This window comes from Limanda limanda, chromosome 3, assembly GCF_963576545.1.
Source record: "Limanda limanda chromosome 3, fLimLim1.1, whole genome shotgun sequence".
Classification (NCBI taxonomy): Eukaryota; Metazoa; Chordata; class Actinopteri; order Pleuronectiformes; family Pleuronectidae; genus Limanda; species Limanda limanda.
This window is the reverse complement of record NC_083638.1, coordinates 6673098-6696591: the sequence shown is the minus strand read 5'-3', so window position 1 is coordinate 6696591 and position 23494 is coordinate 6673098. Positions and strand designations below refer to the sequence as shown.

At 40.4% G+C, this 23494-nt stretch overlaps 1 protein-coding gene across 1 annotated transcript in view; it reads left to right on the top strand.

Moving 5' to 3' along the window:
* The window catches only part of luzp2 (leucine zipper protein 2), an 82604-nt gene that overhangs the window by 15623 nt on the left and 43487 nt on the right, over window positions 1-23494 (top strand). The window contains exons 4-5 of the mRNA XM_061068595.1: window positions 2039-2120; window positions 6638-6700. Coding sequence (XP_060924578.1) covers window positions 2039-2120; window positions 6638-6700 — 145 coding nt within the window. The remainder of the gene's footprint in view (window positions 1-2038; window positions 2121-6637; window positions 6701-23494) is intronic.

Sequence of the window (23494 nt, the reverse complement as noted above, 5' to 3'; positions counted from 1 at the left end):
CTAGTGTTTGGAATTTTATGATATTTAAAAGTTTCCTCACTGAATATTGGAGATAGACGCTTCTACAGACGTCTGAGTCTTTATCGCTGATCGGCCGCAGAAAAAGTAAAAAAAGAAAACTGAATCCAGCTGTGATTTAACGTGCTGTCGACCTGTTTGTCTCCCGCTCGCCGCTCTGCGCCTTCAAGGGACGTCAATCTCACTTGTGCTGTCCCACTTTTTGGCAGCTCGGGTGGTTATGATCTTGTTTATACAAAAAGCCGTGGATGCAGGAGATGGGAATTTAAATGAAATGCCAAAGCAGCAGCGGTGGTGGTGGTTGGTCAGGTCACTGTGAAGAAATAAAAACGTTTTTTGCCGGGCTGAACTTCTGCCAAGAGACAAGACCACTGGCCTTTAAAATCATGCAAAGGAGAATCGGCCTGTTGAGCTCTTGGATTCTTTCCACCTCTCGTTCTCTCACGCTTTCAGCTCACAAACAGTAAACACTCTGTTATCTCTGATTCACTCTGCCGCCTGGTGACGTGATTTCAACAAGCGTTTATTTTTATTTTTAAACCATTGACCCACATCAGTTGCCCACTTGATTTATAATTCAGTGTGCGTTGCTGTTATGTGTTCACAGGGGCATCAAACAGCACAGAACACCCATCGCATCTTAATTTATTAACACATTATGTTAAACAAATAATGAATGCGGCGCCAGTCTTCATACAGCATGAATAAAATCTATGTTGAGTGCTCCGAGTGCTCATAGGCCACTGGGTAATGCTACGTAGGAAATACACATACTGTGATCTTCTCATTGACCTAGAACAAAGAAGCGCTTTTCATTTATGATGCTTCATGTATCTGCTCTTCTTAAGAAAAACTGGCAGCACCTGAGCCTTTACATCTCAAACACTGTCACAAAAACACCAATGAATGTGGAATTGTTTCGGGGATTAAGGAAAAACAAATGCATGTGACAACTGTTTTGAAAGCACAGAGGAAAACGTTCATGCCAAATCAATTAGTTTAAACGTGTGAACGTGTAAATGAGGCTTGAACAATTCAACAAAAGCAGTTTACAGCAGATTTGTTCGTCAGTTTAGCAACAAATACGTCCGTCAACCGCTAATTGTGCAGTTAATGATGTGCTAATGGTGCCGTCATTCATTATGGAAGCTGCAATAATGAATGACAACAACGACTGGAGTGAACAGTTTAATATTATTGTGAAATTAATGCTTTTTGACTGAATATGTGAAACTTGACTTCAGCATTTACTCAATATTCAAGATATTTTTGCCTTAAAACTATAATTTTAAGGCTCTAAATTTACATGAACCTTATTTTATCCACTAAAAAATCACTTTGCACACCAAGTCTATATTTTTCCCACATATTTAAATGTGTTCTGAAAATTTGCTGTAGGAGATTAAATGGAGTTTAGCAGTGAGGAAGATTTTGTGGTCCTCACTTCTTGAGACAAGAAAAAGGAAATATTGGGTCAATTAAATCCTGAGAAGCGGTTAGGAACAACTAGAATTTCATCTTCTGATTAAGGAGCTAAAAAATTATCCTGATCGCTTCCAAGTCTGTTTCAGGATGTCGGGGATCCATTTTGAAATCCTACCAATACTGAAACCACATTTTAAAAAGAGAGAACAACCTGATCCAGTTGATCCCAAACATCTGAAACATGAATCTCTTCTAAAATCGTGAATGACTTCAGAGTCATTGTGTGTGTGTGATTGACACAATGATAATTATTGCACATTTATTTTAAAGGCCGGACATTTGTGGATATGAAAACACAAATTCTATGTGTAAACAATTAAAAACTAAAATTAACTAAACGTCTTTTTCCAGAGAAGATAAAAGACTGAAAACTGTTTTTCCTCAGTTCTGGTCCTGATGTGCAAAGTGTCTCTGGACATGTTTAAGGAAGCTGCTCGGTGGCAGAGCGCTGGAGACCTGAGAGAGGAGCGTGAGGAGGATGTGTTAACCCAGTGTTTCTCTCTCTCTCCCCCCCCCCCCCCCTTTCACTTGACAGAGAGGAGATGAAGTCCCTCCAGGCAGCCCTGCAGAAGCAGCTGGATGAGGCAAATGAGCGAGCGGAGAAGCAGCAGGCCACGGTAAGACAGCGTCGACCTGACCATCAGCATCCGGTCTCCTCTAACCAACCGCGTCACCTGTCACACACACACACCCCCCCCCCCCGGTGATCCCTGCTCGTTACGCGGCAGCCGCCTCTCTCTCCTCCTCTCTCACCTCCTCTCTCGCCCCCTTGTCTCGACACATAATTGAAACTCTCAGAAAAACAGAGCGAAGGATTTGTCTCCTCCCAGCCTCGGCGTTAAATTGACTAAAATTGGACAAAGCCATTATAACCCCAGAACATGTACTTATCTATTATGTATGTATCCGTCTCTCCATCTACAATATCTACATGTCCATCTTTCCCCCTGCGATGCCCCATCAACTCTCAATTTGCTTCTAATTAAATTTCTCACAGGTATCTTCTGGACAATCTGGACAATTCAATTTCAGCTCATCACTCATCTCGGAAAATAGTTAAAAATGGAGAGCACCATTTCCCAGAACCCGTGGTTACATCGCGAAAATCGCAAATTCAGTTTGACCGATAGAGCAAACGCCAAATATTTTACGTTTGTCATCAATATGTAAAGAAACAGAAAAGCTGCAAATCGGTTTTAAACTTTCAAACCGAGTGTTTCTGCAGTTTCAACAAATCCAACAGTGTGAAACGTCTTTTTTCTTTCTGGCAGGTCGCATCACGTCACTGTCAAGAGTGACATCCCCACGACTCAGCTGTCATTCACATCGTATCAATAATTTATCCTTATGCATTATACATGTTTCAACCACTACTTGGATTAAGAAGCTCAATTTGGTGTGTGAGATTAAGTTGTTTAAAAGTGTTTCATCAATATCTTAGAGGGTGTTTAACACTTGAAAGTAAATAACATGAATAAAAGAGTTGAGTCTGATTTGTTTTGGCAGCTACAGCCTATATTTAAGGTGAAAACTATAAAAGCAGAATCCCTCATGCTTGTGTAGTTTCTATATTTCCGTCATCATATTATATTCGTTTAGGCCATATTGTGTTGTCCTACATTTGTGTCTTCAAACTATTCATGTTCTGTCACCAAACCAGTAAATGACACATCACCATGACGCCCTGGCGGCTGCAGGAATGGATTGAGGGGATTTTCCCGTGCACGCTAATGAAAAGCTTGTCCTGGCTTCTCATGCAGAGTCGGGGGGGTTTGTCTGTGACATAATGATCGACAATCACAGTCGTGTGCGCTCGGCGAGATAAACAATAGCTCGCTAACATCTCAAGTGACATTCGTGCCATTTTCCTCCAACCAGTGACAAATCCCAGTCGCTGTTTTTTTTTTTTTTTTTTTTTTTTTTTTATGATTTGAGTTTGACATTTATGTTTTGTTAGATGGAACTCGTAACAACCGCCGAGCTCCGAGATTAAAACCACCACGTAGGCGTCATGCAAATGCCACAGTCGTTCAGCAGAGCAGTGAAACGCCCTATCTGCTTCCAATCCGTGTCCGCTCGGCGTTCAGTGGGAGAACAAGGCTTGTAAAATAAAAACATCCACAGAGAATCAACATGAGGAACGTTAGAGGCGCCTCGCTCGCGGAAATGAAAATGTTTATCGCAGCTTCTGACGTGCAGAGATCATAAAAAGCACGGATGGAGGAGAAGATGGAAGAATAGGATAATGTGTTGAGCATTGGAAGTCCAACCAACAGGACTCTGTGTGAGGGAGGTGTTTGGGTGTGGGAGTGTTTTTTAGTGATTTATGCAGAAAATACATATTAAAATTCAATTCAACGGTATTCAACTAGAGCGAGTGAATAGTGTGGCTTTACAGATGTTAATATCATCGAGCAGTTGGTGGTGGTCGCGAGACCGAAAAGCTCCACAATAGATTATTATGATATTTGGTGAACACACACATTGAGAAAATACAAAATGATATTGCTATTAGCCTCAGCTGCTCTTTGTGCTTAGTGTTCAGCCAATGATACCAGGCTAACATGATGAATTAACATGTGAATGAGGTAAACATTACCTGCTAACATGTTAGCATACAGATGTTAGCATTTACAGAGGTCCCTGAGTGACTGCAGAGAATTTTGTTGTTTGATACATTTTCAAACATTGTATCACTAATTAAATCACTTTTTAAAACTGTTTTGTTTTTTTAACCATGGATCAATTCATTAATGAATCAATTAACAAGAATCACCATGACTACTATAGACCATATTTATATTTCAGGAGTAAATTGTCATAGCTACATCCTGTCCAGCTCAACAATTAAGCTAATTTAATTTTCTATAGGTTTAAGTCATATATTATTAAGGCCTGAGCACCAATTATCATTAACCATTATATACATATATACATCACAATTAAATCCACAATTTTCACTTAACAAACTGCTGAACTGCTAATGTAAAGAAGCTTCTACAATATTTCCCCTATGTTTGACTTATTTTTACAAAACACTACAAGCTGCACTGAGATGTGTTTGCTATTTTCTCTCTCCTCCATCCCTTCCCTGTGGCAGTGGTGTTGACTGAAACATGAACCTTGATGCTATCATGCTCCGCCCGGGGCTGTGGGTCCACTGGTGGAGCTCTCTGCTCCCTGGGGTCCACTCCTGGTCTGAGGTCACCAGCCCCGTGAATCCTCCCCTCCTTGTCCCCTTGACTCACTGGATGACCTCTCGTAAGGACACACAACAGAAAGAGAGAGGGATATATCTCTGGGTCTATCTTCCTCTCACACACACAGATAGATTTCTTTCTTTAAGTCACATATAGCAGCTCTCGGCAGCAGCTTGACGTCTGAAGTTTGTGTTTGAACGTCTGTCTGGCTGCTGAACACCAGATACAGGTCTGCACCGGCGAGCCACGCTGAGCTCCTGATGAAAGGGACGTGATAAACAAAGATAAAACTGTGACATGATAAACATACGGGCCCCGGAATCCGACACGCAGTGGAGAAAGAGGCAGCTTCTCCCCTGGAGGAATAAACGAGGTGTTAGCTCCTGCAGGCGGAGAATCGGGGACCATTTCTGGACATCTGTTAAGATAAACCAACTCTGTAGGACACCAGAGGAAATGCAACGTGTGATGGAGGTTTTTTAAAAGTCTTTAACGGCTTGATGGGTGGTCGACCTCAAAAAGAGAGTTTTTAACTTTCACTGCAGTGAGGGGCCACTTTATGAGGAGCAATGTTCATTTTAAAGAAGGAGCCTGGATTAACAGCCTCAATGTAAACGTACCAACACTGCTTCTAGGCTGAGATTAAAGATGATAAATCAAAGACAAACCCTAGTTTTGCTGCTTGACGTACAATCACAAACACATATGCATATACAACACAAGCATGTTCTATAATTTACCATCCCTTATGTGATTACAGTGATGAACAAATGAGTTAATGCTGCACCAGGAGGTTCTTTTCTCCCTGTTTTTTAAAGCTTTATATATTTTTTATTTTATAATTTTCTCCGGGGCTGTGTAGCTACAGTGACTGAACATGACCTTTGATGTTATCGTGCCCGGTCTGGGGACGTGAGTCAACCGTTGCCGTCTAGTTTACAGTTCCCTCGGGTGCACTCACTCCAAAGCCGGGATGAAAAAATGTGACTTTGAGTTTCACCACCGCCCCCCCCCCCCCTCCAGAGTAAAGAAATGTTAGAATAAAAAGGGATTTATTTTCCTCTGTCAGTTTATGAATCATTTGCTGATGTAAATACCCTAAAAATGTGAAGGTAAATGTTTGTAATTTTAAAGATTTACTTGTTCAGTGTTCACTGTTAATGGGCTTGGAGCTCCAGGGAGTCATGACTCAAATCTCTATTTTAAAACATTTAATGCATTTCATGATTTAAAGATTGTTCCATGAAAACCACAATGGTCATGCTAAGAAATGAGATCATGATTCCCTCTTCCCTCATCAGCTCTTTCTCAATGCATTTATTTTATTAACTTTTCTCTCACTCATTCTCAGCTCTCTTTTCAATTTCACAATTTCACTGCCCCTTTTCTACGGCTCTGCATCATGTGGGGAAACGCTGCGTTGCCATTGGTTGAGGGAGAAAGGAAAGATTTGTCTTTGCCTCCTGTTCACTTCCATTCTGTGCAAATAAAACATTGGCTTCCTGTGGCCAAGTCATTCCGCAGTGTGGCTTTGCGTGAAATTATACTTTGGTGAACTTAGGGGCGCTTGTTTCGATGCAGCTGATGTCCCTCATTAAAATGCAGCAGAGTTGTCGTCAGTTAGAAATCACACATCGGTGTGAATCAAGATTTTAATACGATTAATCTTGCAGCCCTAATTGTTATTTTTTTCATCCCACTCCCCCCCCTTCTTCTCCTTTACCACTGGACGACGGTGAATCAGATCCCGGCGCTGCCTTCTGATAATTGTCATAATTGCCTTCATTCAATGCATTTAATTTCACGTACTCTGCTTAAATAGGCAAACTCCACGTCCATAACCTTCATTAAATATGTTCAGTGAATGGAAAATAACACAGTGAGGCTGTAGATGTACTCTCATCCTCTCTGTTTTTGTGCCTTTCTGTCTTCAGATTAAATTACTCAAAGTGGAGATGGAGAAAAAAACCAAAATCATCAAGGATCTACAGCAAGAGGTGAGTCACCGAAGTGTCGTTGAGGCAACAAGCGGCACATAAAAATAAAAATCCCTCTAGTCGACCTCGTTACTTCTCTCTTTAGGTTTGTGTGACAGTATATTATCATAAAAGAAGAGTTTTAATCTAATTAAACGTCTTTCTTGGCCTTTTCCATTTCATATGGTGATTTTTTTGAGTGGGCGGCTCTTGTTCCCCTTAGTCAAAGCTGGACATTCACTGACATGAATATGTTTTTTATTTTGTAATCACCGGGCTGTGTCTTTGAGCTCGATTGAGCCTTGAGAAGTCGTCTTTCTTTCACTGCTTCTTCCGTTTTCCTGAACATCAGCACGAAATAGTTCATTTGAAAAGATTTTCCTCTTTGATGCCGAGGAGCTGACACGGAAATCTGACATTTACCGCTGACGCCTCAGACAGCTTGGGAAGAAAAAAAAAAGTGTGTGCCGGCAAATGCCACTGTAGCTAGGCTGACAACATGTGACACCACATTATCTTACCGTTTGGATCGTTATCTGCAGGAATGAAAAAACAAACTAAAACACAGCCACAGCAAACCAGCAGCTCATTAAATGTAACGTGCAGTCAGGCAGCTGCCTGTAAGTCATTTAAAGTTGGATGTTTTCATTGTTAACTTTGTTTTTTTGTGCCGTCGGCGGCGTAACATGAAGAAGGCAGAAGAGGAAACGTCAAAACAAAAGTTCCACAGGCCAACAATGTGACAAATGAAATGAAATCACGTATCAGCCACTTTGTTAATTTCACTGGATTTTTATAGATATTGAAAAACACTTTGATTAATCGTATATCCAAATATTAGACTAGTCTTCAAACCAGTGTCTAACCACAGATTTATTGACTCCATCTCATGTTATATGTAAATACACTTTTCTGCAGATTTTCATTGCCTCAGCTTTCTAGGTGATTAAATTGACATCTGGTATCTTAATGACATCACAAAAGTTTCTCAATTAGCAATAAAGGTATTTTTCATCAACATTAATGGCTTTTAAAAACTTTTTCTACAAGAACACACAACTGTTTGTGTATTTTGCAAATATTCATTGCAGTTTTTCTGTTTATGGTTCCAGTATAAAAACGGATTTTCATAGAGCAGGCTGGTGAGGCTCTGTAATGTCACACCATGGTCACAGCCGAGGCTTGTTTTTCCTGCTCTGAACTACGGGCGGGCTTTTTAATTACATCACAAGATCATGAAAAATGATGATGAAGAGATAGTGAAGCTTACCAGGCGATATTGCCCTCCACTGCAGTGAGAAAACGGGTTTTTCGCCAGATGTTCGAGTCAATTTGAGGCCAATTATGACTAAACTCTGCTCTGTTAACTCGATCAAGTGCTTCAAATGAAGAACCGAACAATGACACGATGACATCAAGTGCCTGAGATCACGCTGTTTATAGAAGGAAACTGCCTAAATCTCGGTTTCAGTGGATTTATCAGAGCTTGTGCAAAGGTGTTAAAATTAAAGTTTGGATGCTTTCAAAAATGATAAAGCATCAGAGAGGCTTGCACGTGCACTGTATGAACTCCAATCAGGGAACCCTAACTGTTTTATAAACCAGTAGGATGCACGGATACCTATTTTTGAATTATGCACAATGTCCTTGTTTATCTTCTCTGTGACTTATTCATGAAGGGGAATAATCATCTGATCAATACAACTACTAACCCCATTGCAATATGTATCACTGAACTTTAGATAGAGCAGCACAAAAACAATTATCATATCCTTATTTTTCTGTGACCACCCTGAAGATTGAAGGCAGCACTTGTTCCCCTGGTCACGTGTTGTGCAGTCTGGTTGTTTCCAAGCATTGTGAAGAATGTGCTGTGGATTTTGTGTTACTCTGCGTGTTCAGTTTCGTCATGTGATCCCACGCTGACTCCATGATGCCGGGATGACAGCGTCATGGAGGTAGGACCATCTGCTGCAGGACTCCTTGCTGTTCACATAAAAAATACCACAAGTAGGTCAACTTTGTGTTGTGAATAAATCTCACAACATGTTCTCAGCTTAGACGTATTTATCCTCAGCTCTCTAAAGTCACCATTACCAGCGGATTGAGTTAAACCCAAGGTCAACACATCTGTAATGTTACTGTCTAAAGAGAGTTGCTGAACTTTGTATTAAGTGATTTGTTTACAGACATTCACTAAATTGAAACCACATAAATGGAGTTGATTTTACAACCAAACTACATTTAGAAAGAACTGTACCTCCATGATTTGAACATGAAGCTGAACAGATCCTCACCCATGTTCTCAATTGGCTGCTGTAGCCATAGTTATCACAGTTAATTCTCCAGTGAACCCAGGTGGTAGTGCCATGTCATCGCAGTAATGGGTTTCATCGTGGAATGAGAAATGAATTCAGCATAATAAAAGTAGATCAACCTTTAAATAGTCCTGTTGATTAATGCATTTATAAGGTAATATCTCAGGTAGCAGTTCAATTTGAATGGATTTGTCCATTTAATATTCATGCTACAGATTATCCTTTGAGGGGAGGTGTTCGCAGTACAGGCAATTAAGAGTCTTAGCCTAAGCTGCATGTCTGTGGCTGGTGGGATGAATCCGGAGTAAACTCTACCAGGCGCAGGGAGAACATAGAGAAACTCTACAGCGACCAGCAGCTTCGAGCCTGGAACCTTTTCACCGTGAAGCACCACCGTGCCGCCCTGAATAAATGTCTGTTAATGTTATGTATTGAATTTGTCCCTGCATGCTTAACTCCGCCCGGGGTAATCAGAGGTAAATGTAGAAAGCCCTCAGCCATCAATCAAGGGATTTCCACAGCAGCAGGTTGTACATGTTGGCGATACTGCGCAGCGGATCGGTTTAACTGAGTAAATGACCCATAAAGAAAGCCATGATTTGGCTTTGTAATGAACAATTAGGGATTAAGGATTCCTTTAATGCAACGTCTTGTTTTGGGAGTCGTACAAGTAGGGAGATGCTGACGAGGAGGCACGGGAAGGATCAGAGCGCTAATGTTTGTCACCTCCTCCTGCTAAACTGCATTTGCATATAATCATCTTTCCAAATGAAAAGGTTGAAATGCAAATGTTATAGTTGAGCAAATGAAGCCACGGCCTGCGTTACACGAATAGTCCATTGTTGACATTTTTCAGATTTGTCTCTTTCTCTTCCAGCTCTATGTGGGGGAAGTGTCCTCTCTAGGTTCGAGGGCGCTCATAATCACATACAGTCGGGGTCAGCTGTGGTCAATAAGAAGTCTGGGAGCTCCTCTGACATCTGGGCCGCGCTGACATTTAAGTCGTGGCTACATGCAGGGAAATCATGAGAAACATTTCTCCGCTTCTAATACACTTGTGTGAGTTGCAGAAATGCTCTCGTGTGCAGAAACCCAAAGGTCAAAGGAGCTCAAGCATTATCATTTTACTAGCTCAGAGTTCTGTCTCCTCTGTTTCACTGTAAAACTCTGAACCTCATCCGAGAGGCTGCTTCACTCCGAACTGACCCGAGGGAAGTTCCAGGTATTTAACCTCTTTGGGTCGTTGCTTATCTCGAGAGTCATTATGTTAAACATGGATGTAGTTGACCTTTCAGCCAACTAGTGGGTCCTCTGGGTCCAGGTGTGAATGACCTTATCGATACCTCGTGGGCCATTAAGGTCGTCGACCTGAACTTCAGTCAGTTAGAACTGCAGGAGCTTCTTAAAATTTCTTTAAAAAGAAAGTCCAGTTGCCTTTCTTCACATTTACACTCAACACTCAAAAAATGACCCAGGTCCCTAATAAACATAAAACAAGTAATCAGGAGGTGATGAGTAATCCCAAGAAGGGGGGATGGGACTTTGTGCATGTGTGAGAGTACACCTAGGAAATGTCTCTTTCTGCCCTCTTCAAGATTAAGAGCAGCTCTTATGAACTCTCTTTTGAGAAACTGAATATTCACGAGTCAACATCAATTCACTCTTTATATGTTGCCTTGATTTTACGGTCCTGTAGAAAAATACTTAGCTATGCTGAGAACTTCTTCTAAAAGTGGTCGGACGCATTTATATCAGTGAGGGTGTAATAAATATTTACCCCCTCTTGATATAAGATTAAAGCAAGTTTAATTAACATGTTTTTACAACAGTATCAACTGGAATAGCACTCAGACGAGCGCTAACCTCCACCGAGAGCCAACAGCCCATGTAACCTCAACCAGTTGCGCTCATTAAAATTCATGAATTATTCCCTTGAACTTCTTGAAAATATATATTTTATGAATATTATCCGGATTTGGACTTTAAAAATGTTAAATGTCCCATCTTTTCACCTGGAAGTTTCGTAGAAATCATTTTTTTGTGCCAAATCCATCTAAAGTACCAGTTTATCTTGGTGAAAACACAATCTTCTTTGTGGAGGTAACAAAAAGTTGACCTTCACATAACCTTGTAATTTATAAATGGAAAGTAGAGTGGGCGAGTCTGTGGCCTCACGGTTTATTCAGCACTTCCTGATGGAGACCAGAGGAGCATCAGTGCAGCTCAGCGTAGCCTTTGTTTACACCAGCATTACTTTTTAAAATACGTCTTGATGTTGCCCATCCCTGCGATTTGTGCTGCGGTGTTAGCGGGGGGGGAAGCTTTATGGCTGCAATTCTCTATGAAGTCATTATCAATGATTTGCTTTCAGGGCTTGTTATGAGTATTTTTTAGAGAGAGTGATTTACAGACTGACTGGGATCCTGCTGGGATTCATCAGGTTCTCACAGAGTCTGGTAATACGCTGCTCTGCCACATACTCAATTCCTCGCTGCCGATTCTGATGTTGTTGAGTCTAAAATGGCCTCCTCCTCATTGTCTTCTTCCTTTCATGTCCTCCAGATGTAATTTCACAGACTAAATGGAAGGGAAAAAAATCATACACCGGTGTATTTACGGGATCTCTGTGTGATACTTACCGGAAGGAGATGGTGAAGCAGGTGGAAAATGGAAACTGCTGCCTTATGTTTGTCGAACAAGACAAAGATAAAGCAGCTGAAACTTTTGTATTTTGCTTTCAAGAACTGATGCAGCTCACTCCCTCGTTCATGATCTTCAGAGGCGATAAAAGGAGACGTCACAGAATCATAATTTCAGTCGGTTTTATTGTGATTTAAAGTGATTTAAACGGTAACGAAGCACAGCAGCACAGATGAAACGAGGAACTGAAAATGCATTTTCAAAGAAATGTCACCAAAGGTAACGTTCTCCTGGCAAACGTTAGAAGTTGCTCACACACTGTAAATCTAAAGCCGTCCTCCCTCTGAGACTTTTCTTAATATCTGGGTATTAAATGCCTGGATCCTGCCTCGTGAAACCAACTAACTTTGAATGTTTAGTCCCCTTTTTAGTTATTTCTACACATAACCCAATAAACTCAACGGTGCTGGCGCCTTGAAGAATAAATTACTTCCTTCCTCCTCCGCCACGACATTACTCAGCCAGTGCATTAATGCAAAAAGCCTCCGAATGCCAAAGAGACTCTTATCACGTCTAATGTCGCCGTATGATCACTGACATGCACTCCGAGCAAAAGTGGGCTGACAGAAATGAAGGTCTGAATAAAATGGGGTTGAGACGGATAATAATGGCATGCGATGTCATTTGTGTTGTGTCGAGCAGACAAGGCGATGTACGGGCTGATCGATTGCAGCCACACATCGGAGACAGGAGGCGCGACACGTTACACAAGAGCAAGTCGACTTCCCCGAGAGAGTGACAGTGTTTATTGTAAATTAAAAAGGTTGAGATATATGGCAGTGACAGATTCAAGTGCTGTGGACGGTTATGCCAGCACACAATTACCTACACGGCGTAAGTGCTTTATTGATAATGTAATGCATGCGCCACTCACAGATAACTGCATGTTAGAGGCGTGTGTGTGTGTGTGTGTGTGGTCACTTCACGAAATAGTGAGAAAAATGTAACCTGAGCCCATTTGGACTGACTTTGTGGTTTGATTTAGACATTTTTGGTTAGTCTGGAGCTGTGGATCAAAGATTTTTAGTTTGTGAACCACTGAGAGAAGTGTGTCACTGGTGGGAGGACGGCTGCCTCATTAACAATCAGAATTGGTGCAACAAAGAGACCCAGATATTCCTTTCTCCCCAAAGGTGGAAAAACAACAATACCCAGAATGCACCCTGCTTCCAGGCTTCTCTCCGACTGCATACGGAAATGCAGAAGTGCATGTTGTAGTTCTAGCAGACGACCAGAGAGCAAAAAAAACCATCTGGCGGACTTATCGACCATGTACAACTCAGTCCAGGCGACAGAGTGGGAAATTAAACATTACTCATCTTCATGTATTATCGATATTGTAACGATAATAAGTGGGTTGAAAAGTTCCTGTTTAATACAAAGCAACAGCCATCGTACGACCTTGGTTTGCCGGCTGCACACGTCGGCCACAGAATCATATTTCAACCCTGGTTTGTGTTATTTGCAGGATTTTCAGAGGCATGAAATTGTCCAGTAATGCAAGAGAAATTGAAGTGTCTGAAAAAAATAGAAAATACATATTTTTCTTTCTGGCTTTGTCAATGATATCTTTATCCGTAGATATGAGTCCTGACAGGTTTGCAACTGCTGCAGCTGCAGGCAGGAAACTCGATCCCTCAGAAACCCAACAAGCATTCTAGCTACATGGTTATTTACAGTTTATTCCATGTATAATGTTTTTTTATTGTTGTTTTTCATGTTAATGAAGCCTCGTCACACCTGAAGCAAAACAAAAATAAATCCAAATGACTAAAACGTCCTGAAGGATGAGGTAATAAATCCGTGCGGCTCAACCTGATGCACACAGTTGCGTGTTTTGCGCCCACTCGTACTATTATTGGGAACTGACCATGAACTCCAAAAACAAATTACATGATGTGGATGCAAATTGAATAATCATCATACTCCCACTGTGAGTTGTAGAATGTGAAATGAGCATGAATTTGACTTTTTTTAAATTCATGTTCCCCCTTTGAAAAGGTGAGGAAACAGGAAGTTAGATACACACATTGTGCTGAGCAAAGCTTTGATGTGACACAAAACATTAAAAAACACACATCTCTCTGAAGACACAGGGACGGTGTGTGGACGCTTCAATTACATGCAAATAAAATCAGAACTACTTCATGTGTCTCAGGTTGCCATGGCAATCTGCAAACACGGGACACAGTGGAACAATAAACAAAAGCACCGAACAACACAACGATTCAAGTTCTCAGTAGCTACATGATGGATTTCTGTCGGTTAGAGTCCACATCTTATATTTTAAAACCCAGAGCAGTCTTCCTAGCACATAATGTATCTTTTTCATATCGTGTTATACCCTTGATATGTCAGTAGGTGGCAGTAATTTGCGGGGAATACATTAGGAGCCGTACCATATTGACTGTATTTAAAGATGGACGACGTGACCGCTCCTCAAAAGTGAGGCCAAGATGTCTTGATCACCACCTGGTGGAGGGCTGCATTGCAGGTCATAAATCCCACCTCCCCCATGTTAGCAGATGGGACATGGACCAAACTCAAAGTCAATATACAAGTCACTGATCTATATCCAAGTGATAATTTCCTCTGGTGAGTTTGGTTTTAATTTGTTATTTGATGATATAGTGAAACCTCCTGGCTGAGAGCGACTGAGCAGATTTTTGGCTTTGTATCTGGACCGGGGGAGGAAGTGGAGATGAGTCGTCCGTCTTTACCCACTTCCTGCTTTGTGGCTCAGGACTTTCATCTCGGGTTAAACCATATGCTCAGTCAGGGGTTGACAGTAATTAGCTGCGAATTCAGTCTGGAGTTTGGAGACATTCTCAACAGCCATCATCTCTTTACCCACAAGATCGATAGCTAATGAGAGTATATGTAATCAACCCCCACCAGAAGTTGTGTTGCTTTAATGCCTGACAACAACATAGTATATGAGCAATCAGCAGCAATTGACGGTTCTAAGAGTGAATGTGAAGACCACCCACACAATCAACATCCATTTAGTTAGAAATCCATGATTTCCACTCGCCTGCACCCTGAAGATGAGTCCAATGAAAGAGGCTCTGATTAAGTAAATAAAGCCTCGATTGCAGTTCAGCCGATTACCAAGCTGCAGGTGAAAGCTAAAGGCAGACGTGTAGAAAGCCCGTTCACTCTGCTAATCCATCGTCAGACCTGTTTCTCACTGTTTCTCTGGGTCTTCTTCCTTTTGTATCTCTCCTCACGCTTTCATTTGATGACATCATCCTCATTTTTGCACCATTTCCAGCACCGAGACCACTCTGATCTGAGCGTATTCCACACGTAGCATCGATTCTCCCTCCACAGAGGTCAGGGGGAAACCTGCCAGCCTTATCAGTGAATACTGGATTTTTGCTGTGGAAAACGTTAATTTCCTCGGACAGCATTCAGTCGAATGTGGCTCGGGGGGGGAGCTGTTGTTGGGTTAACAGACTGTGAATCCATTTGCCCTCCTCCTCAGTATCAAAGATGTATTCAGGAGCAACTACAGCCACATTACTGTCTTCTCATTTGTATCAAGCAAGCCACTGCCCTCTCCTTTAATAGCACTGTTAATACTGGTCTAACTGCTCTTTTACTGGTAATAAAGAGGAGAGAAATGGTGCTGTTGGAATCAGGATACCATTATTTAATGCGCGCTGCATTAAATAAATGAGTCTTGACTCGGAGCTAAAATACTGACTCAGTGGCTGCTTCCCTGAAATCGACAAAAAACGATGCAATTGGAGAAGCGGTGTGACTGTCTCCTGCAGCATAAGAGCTGTGGAGGAGGGAAATCAGTTCTGAAAGAAACTAAAACTTACAGAATAGGTACATTTCTCCTGGTTTATTAATGGAGGGAAATCTTGATATGTCTAATGTGAATAATGTTCCTATTTGGACACTGGAATCGAACTCAGCAGAGCGAACACTTCTGGCAAGGCCTCACCGTCCCTTGAAATCCAATCAAGCCACACTCTCATATAGATATCAGTCCCTTACATATGCCAGGTTTTTTTTCATCAAGATCCATTAATCATTCCTTGGGAATTAAATGAAAATGTCAAAAAAATTGCCAATCTAGCAAAATTAAAGAAAGTGGAAAAATAATATTCCTGGCACTGCCTCTTTGTCCAGAGGCTTGTGAAGCTGCTGGTTGGATTCACTGACTCCATCAGTTTAGTGTGTTTACAGCTGTAATGACGCTGGAGATCAGAACTTTTTCATTGCTTCAGCATTGACGCTTGATTCTTTTCTTTCCTTGTTGGTTGTCGTGAGGCTCTCTGTGTTTCCTTCACCTTGACTCTGACCAGACAGGTAAACAGCCTGAAAGGAACCGTCCTCAAGGTCGTGCTTGTCTTCATGCTGAAATCAACTCAACTTCAGACTGAATGAATGGGTGACATCCCAAGATTTAGAACAATGGCTCTAGAGAGATTATCTCCTTATTGTTCCACAAGAGGTTGTTTTGACATTTCTTCACAGACACAGATGGAAACTGTGTCATTCATAGTGTGGAGAAGTTTTCCTGCTCAAAGGCCATGAAACATTTGAACTGTTGATCTGAACAATACGACGCTAGCATGGCATTTAGCTAATTAACATGAAGTTAGCCTGTTTCTCAATGAATCAGGTATTTATCATGAAAGTATTTGCATTGCCAGGCTAATAATAATTATTTAGGATAATTGCTCATCTACAAAATGTCTGAATTATGTATCATAACATCAAATGTTAAAATAAGCATCAACCCTGAGGGATGCTGATCTGAAAAAGATTGAGTGATTTTGTCAGATTACCTGAATTGTCCGGCAAATAAGGCTAATAAAGCAAAGAGGCTAATGTTAAATTAAACGCATATCTACAAAGATATCTAAATCATGTGATCATAGTGTTAAATTCAGCCTTTAACTCAAAACACTGAAGCAAAGCCAACTTTCTTCACAAGTCAAATAAACAATGGTAACAACAAGCATTCATCACTTGTTAGCTTCCCCTGGAAACTGCTGAGTATTTGGTTGTTTTGGGGGATTTGGTTGCTGGAGATCATGATGGAGTCCATAGATATTGAGTTTGCACATAAGCACAGTAAACAAATCCAACAGGGTCTGTTAGAAGAAAAGAGCCATTTAGAGGATATTCACATCTTTCTCTCTGCTTGTCTGTAATGAAATCTGGAGTTTCAGGTAAAAGCCGAACACCGAATGTGTTGCCTCAGTGTCTCATACTAACAGGAGGGCGTGTTTTCCCTCAGGGAGCCGGAGGGCGGCTTCTATTAAATCTAAATTTCCTCCCAACACTGCCAAAGTGCTGCAACATGCAAAAAGACAAATTGCAGTTTCTGTCTTCGAAAACAGCCAATACAGCAACCTTCTTTTATTTATGGGTGATATTTCTCATTCTCAGGGTTCCCATGCATTATTCTCATAGCCAGGGATTGTCCAATTAGGTTGAAACCATAAAACATGTTACAATACACGTCTTACAATATTAGAATTCACAGAAAAGGTCTCCAAACTGTTGTTGCACTGCACAGCCGAGGGAGGCTCCGTTTATAATGAACTGCTACGTACAAAATATCTCCATCCTTTACCGTGCACATTGTTTCAAAAGCAATGTAATACTGTCACAGTCAAGTTTTCTGTCTTTTGGGTTTGTCTTGCTGTGCCGCTTCACATGTGACAATCAGACGGAAACAAACTTCTTCCCTCTATTTCTGTCTATGGCAACAAACAGCCAACAGAAGCAGTCACAGCCGGAAATATCCTAAAGTCTACGCATACACAGATTTCTTTGTCACGGTAAATCCATTTTTTACAGCTGCACTTCAACAGAAACTGTAAATAAGCACAGTTGTACTTGGTCTAATCGCAGCAAGTTTGAAATACTCCTGTGTTGGTGAGTATTTGGTCAATCAACTGCAAGTGAGATGTTTTAGACGTTTAGTTCACATAAAACAGTCAAATGAATATATTCAATGGAAAACAGACCCTGACAGTTAAAGTAAAGACATTGACAAGCTGCTGTAATAAGAAACCGAGATCTATTCTCTTCAATTAAATTCAGTTAAAGTTAAACGTTGATGTCTTGACATCTTTTAACCTGCATTCAGATGTTCTTATTGAAAAGTATTAGCTCTTACTCAGCCAATACACCGACTTAAAGCTTTGATGACACAGTTACTGCTGCATTTTATAATCCACCAGAAAACTGATGCGACTCATCTCCACAATAGAATAAAAATAACTGTCAAGTTCCAGCTTTAAGTGTTTTTAACTTAACGTCTTATTTACGTGTTTATTTTCACTTTATTTGTGTTAGATCAATCATCAAGATTTTTGCGCTATTTGTCAATGTTTCTTCTAAATGTGCGTAACTCCCGATGTTTTCTTTTGACAACGTGTTTGCTTATTTTGAATTAAATTAGAATAAATACATTTAGTGGGTTTGAACGATTTCTGGATCAAGTATATTTCAGTGAAACATAACCTGAACCTTTGGTTTGGACCTTGTTCTCGACTTTAAGCCATGAAAACACCTTTAGCCATTCATCTACTTTTGTTTTGCTCTCTGCACTTGATACTAGATTTTCCCTCTGTGTGGATTCATGGTTTCTGGCACTGAACTCAAATCACAGAAACTTGTTGGAGAGCGGTGAAGACAGGCTGCATGTGTTCAGAGTTCGGTGTCACGCTGTCACTTAGCGCTGTTGCTTTATTCCTCACAGCCTGCCATGGATATTGATTTCTGGGCCTCAGCTTCCAGTTTTCTGTGGTATTCAGCTGTGACACTATAAAGTGGATGGTCTATTTTTTTTTATGTTATAGCAATACATCCAAAGGCTTCACGACTGATGAAGGCTGAGACGGCAGACGGGTTCTTTGAGATGTTCAAAAATGATTTTTCTTTTTTTTATCTTTCTCCATTTTTCTGGAGGCGTCTTTACAAACACAGTGGCTTCACAGGACGCTGGATTTCAAACTATCTAGGACAGCGTCAGGCCAGAAAAACAGATTGACTTCAGAAAGAAAAAGACAAATACAATTGGAAAGCATAATAAAAGTACAGCGCTGGTAAATATTATTGGATTTCAAGAACGTAATTCATAGATCGTCTTAAGTGCTCACAAATAAATCCAAAGATCTCTGTCTGAAATTGCTTTTGAACGTGTGTAAAACTCACTGTCACATCAGACTATTGCCCCAATTTGGCATCTATATAGGAACAATGCACCAACAGGCATTTTTTGAATTGATAAAAACACAGCTACTAGTTTATAAAGTTTCTCAGCTGTTGCCTTGTAAAGAATTAAAGAAACCAGATACTTAAAGAGCTTCAGGCTGATCTGCAGAAATCTGCATGTAGCAGAATAATCCAAATAGGGCTCCATGGGCGATGGCCAAAGAAAGACTAGTGTTGTGCATAAACTTTCATTGATGGTCTTTCTGGGATAACGTTCAATGGGAAGATGAAAACAAACTCGAGCTCTTTCAATCAGGCTGTTGGGCGGCTTTTGCTGCGTCTGGTTCTAGAGGCGGTGAGTCCATGAAAGGAATGATGAAATCAGAAGATTACATGGCATTGTAGAGAGAAATGTGTTAGCCAGTGTCAGGAAACCAGATTTGAGGTAAAGGTCTTATGTGTTTCAGGGGCCAGCACAAAAGATTGGTGGAAAAAGAAAAGATTGGAGTGTTTTAAAACTGGCAAACAACGAGTCCTGACCTAAATCCCGCTGGGAGTGTTTGGACGGAGCTGAAAGGAAGAGGTTTTCAATGGAGAAGTAGCAGAAAGCTCTTGCACGTCTAGATGGCAACAAGAAATCTTTAGTGCTGCGGTGAAAAGATTCTGCAACTAAACCGTAGGACACAGTGTTTTGTTTACCTTCACCGAGGAGGTTCGGCTTTTGTCCGTGTTTGTTTGCTTGTTTGGTAGTTGGCAGGGTTTTGCAAAAAACCTTCACGTTGCGTTTTTCAACACTTTTGGGGGATTTATTGATTGATGGATCTTTCCAGAAAAAAACACAGCGTTTCTAGGGGACTGATATTTATGAATTTGTGCAATTTGGTACAGATCCACATAAATATCTGTGTATAGTGAGTTTGGATGTGGTTTTGTTAGGGAAGCGTTTAGCCATATGTGCTCTCTGAGTTCTAGGTGCATTAATGTGGGATATTTTATTAGAGCATCAAACTTATTTTATTTAATTTACATTCATTTCTAAGGACAAGGTCTATATTGATTTATCCTTTTTGTGATAGAATGTTCTCCCAAGGTGGGAAAAACAAAATGTTAGTTTTGGAGATGCTTGATAGATTTTTAAAAAACTAAAAAGGAGAAATAGAAAACAAACATATGTTTCTTCTCATATTCTTTTAGCCAACCTTCATAGTATGTGACCAATGTGAATGTAACATGAAAATCATCAGGGGAGAGCTGCTCCTCACTTCCCTGAGTCATTCAGAGTTCAGTTCAATGTGACTCTACTGTTGTCACTGATGAAAGTCATAGATAATTTCACAGTGTTGTGTTTGCACTCTCACTTTACTCAGGCTCAAGCTCTTATCAGGCCGGACTAATATGACCAGGATGATTAAAGTTGATAAAACATTATCTCTGCTCCTGTGCAAATCTCCCGTCTCTGTAAAGTGTAAAGTCGTTTTTTACAGATAATTACCTGGAAGAGCTTCATAGAGGAGAGAACTGATCTATTAATATAACGTGTGAGAATTAGCTCTAATGTTTTTTTTCACACGTTCTTTACTGACAGTTAACTGGGCCTCAGTTAAAACTGTTCATGTTCTACATTTAGAATCTACTTTCCTCAGCGTTTCACACTTTGCAGTTTGATAAGGAGATAATCGTTAAAGTGAAATATTCATAATAGTATTAATAAATAATTTATTGCATAAAGTATTTAAGTTATAGTCTAATTATATAGGAAAATGTAGTAATATAGTCATATTTCATCACCTAACGTCAGTAGATGTAGAATCTTTAGTTGCCTTAACGCTGGTGTTCTGTCAGAAACAATCAATTAAAAAAACATTCATAATTAATAATTAATCAATATCATCGTTGTCTACTTTTACAGAGACAGTAATATTCTCACATTGTTCCGATGACAGTGTTTACCTGAGTTGCTAATACAATATTTAAGCCATATTTCCGTTTACATATCGTAGAGCTCGGTCTCATTATGATGTCATCACAGGCTCATTGAATTTCCATCGCAGCAACTCTGGAAACGTTAACCATAGAAATGGTTTTAGTGGATTCATTCATTTTGACATAACGTCGATTAGTCACGGCCTTCCTCCTCTTTAACAGTCCTTGTGCCTCAGTTATTCTCTGGGTTGATGCACTTTCCAGCATCAGAGGCTTCACTGTTCACTGTCATTTTACTACTGATTCATCAGGTTGTTCTAACATTATTAATTCAGCCCAAACAAATACGGGGGAATGACAATAAATTAAATGACCTGAGCAGATTAGCGTTCAGGTGGGCGGGTTAATGCAGAGACGGGCTGCGGCTCTATTATTATGTTCAGAGTCAATCAGGATACTTTGCATGGAATATTTAATCTTTAAATAACCTTGAGTCTCATCAAACATCTCCACAACTCAACGGCTGTTTGATGAGAGGTAGAGAGGCAGGCAGGCAGGTCAAGGAAGGACATGGACAATGTTTCATATCTGCAAATTCTATCCTATGATGATAATAATGCACTGGTGCATAATTCTGTATCATATACTGTATATGGTGTATTATCAAATCTCAGCTTTGCATGGAGCCGGTTTCATCTTAACTTTAAAGGCTAAAACTTGTTTTTTTTTCTTCCATAAACTAAGATAATCCTTAATTTTTCTTCCCTATAATTGCAGCTGCATTAACTTTTTCTTCCACTTGGCGAAACATGTTGCTTTATATGTAAAAAGCAACTTGTTTTGCTTCTCCCCCTTGTGGACAATCTTCAACCTGTGAAACGTGAATAAATAAGTCAGTTAAAAAAACTAAATTCATGAGTTGCTTTGCATCAAAGGACCAAATTTCGAAGCAGGAACGATTTCTTCTCCAAACAAGAAATTTGGCAAATCATACCCACGTCTTCCACTCCAGTATCGTCCCTTAATGTGTTGTCATCATTACGGCATTGTGGAAAAAATGAATTAAAGCCACTTGTGATTTTACTGCATGTGTTTTGGTTTGATAACCTATTCTTTGCCGTCATGTTGTGGCTCTGCACCCGTCAGCCAGTGGCTGGAGCAACAGCAGTTAAAAAACAGATTGGGAGGTATTACTGTTATTATATAAGATCATGTATTGTAACAATGACACTGTCTTTTCACTTACTGTTTGCTTAATCCCCCCTTTGACCTGAAGAGTCTTTAAGAAAACTGCCAAGACGAGTTCCTCTCACTCTGCTGCCAGATGCCTTGTGAGTCGTCTGGGGCTGTTTCCCATTCAGTAGCTTATCTGCTGGGAACAGTGGCTGTTGTGAAATGCCAGTAATTTATAGGAGACGGCTACGTAACTGAACAACTTGTGTTCGCTCCCCCGCAATTTTTTCCCGCAATATGAGTTTCTCATTCAAAGCAGACAAACCTGTTGCTCTTTACTGACAGAGACTCATTTATTATGTCCTGTGTTGATTCCGGTTACTAATATATGACAGAAGATGAAAAATAGACAGTCACAATAATTGGGTGATTATATTTTTTGTTGTATACATGCACATTTTAACTCAGAGATTAAAAAAAAAAAGAACGAAAGCTGCTTTTAAATAAATGAACCGCAGAGGAAATTTGAAAAATAATTCACAAGCAAAGACTTAAGTTAAAATTGAATTCTTTTGAATATTCTACAATGCTGTTATATCCATTAGTCGGCCCTGATGGCTCCACACTGGAGTTTTCCCTCTGTGATGAAGAGGAAGAACGACACTTTTTCAAACCCAGATTAATAAGGAGCATCACTCGCCCTGCGACCCGCGGAGGATAAGCGGTATAGCTAATGGAGGGACGGACTCCCACTGCTCCGAAGCAGCCCAGTTCAAAGCTGTTCCTCTCACCAGTTCCATTGAAGCCAAACATTATGTGCAACTTTAAAGGCCTCACAGTTAATGCATGAGTGGATTGTGATAGTGAAATTATCATGTAAAAGAAACAAATTTAAAGAAAAGTTAAATCCCGTTATTTGAGGAGACAGGATTAGCGAGTTCCTTCATTTGGATCTCATCTAGCAGCCGCTCACTCGACTGTCAATATGTTTATACAGAGCTGGTAAGTCCATCACTCACAGCAATGAGCTTTACTTCATTTGGCTCAGCTAAGTATAACAGAGCTGTGGTCTATTCTGCTGCCATTGCTATTTCTGCAGCATTTAACAAGATGCACTCAGAACGCAAGAGGGTTTATCAGGAGAAAAATCTGATCGCTCAATATTATATCTCATATTATATCAGGGACTTGACAAACAGGTGTATGAATAAAACACAGAGTGATGAGATAAATATTAAGGATAAGTTTTCCCCTTTTCTTGGGAATCATTTATAATATTTTACAAAAGAGACGATACAGTAAAAACATGGTAAACATACACCTGCACCTTTAATGTCTTCCCAACACAAACTTACTCCAACTCTATGGATCTGTCTCTAAATTCCTTTATGTAGGAACAATATTTCAAAACAGTGCATTTGTGAAGAGCACTCCTGAATTGTCCAGATCTGCACCTGAACATATTTGGTTATTTTTGGGCTCAAGTCCCGTCTTTCCACACAGTTTCATGAAT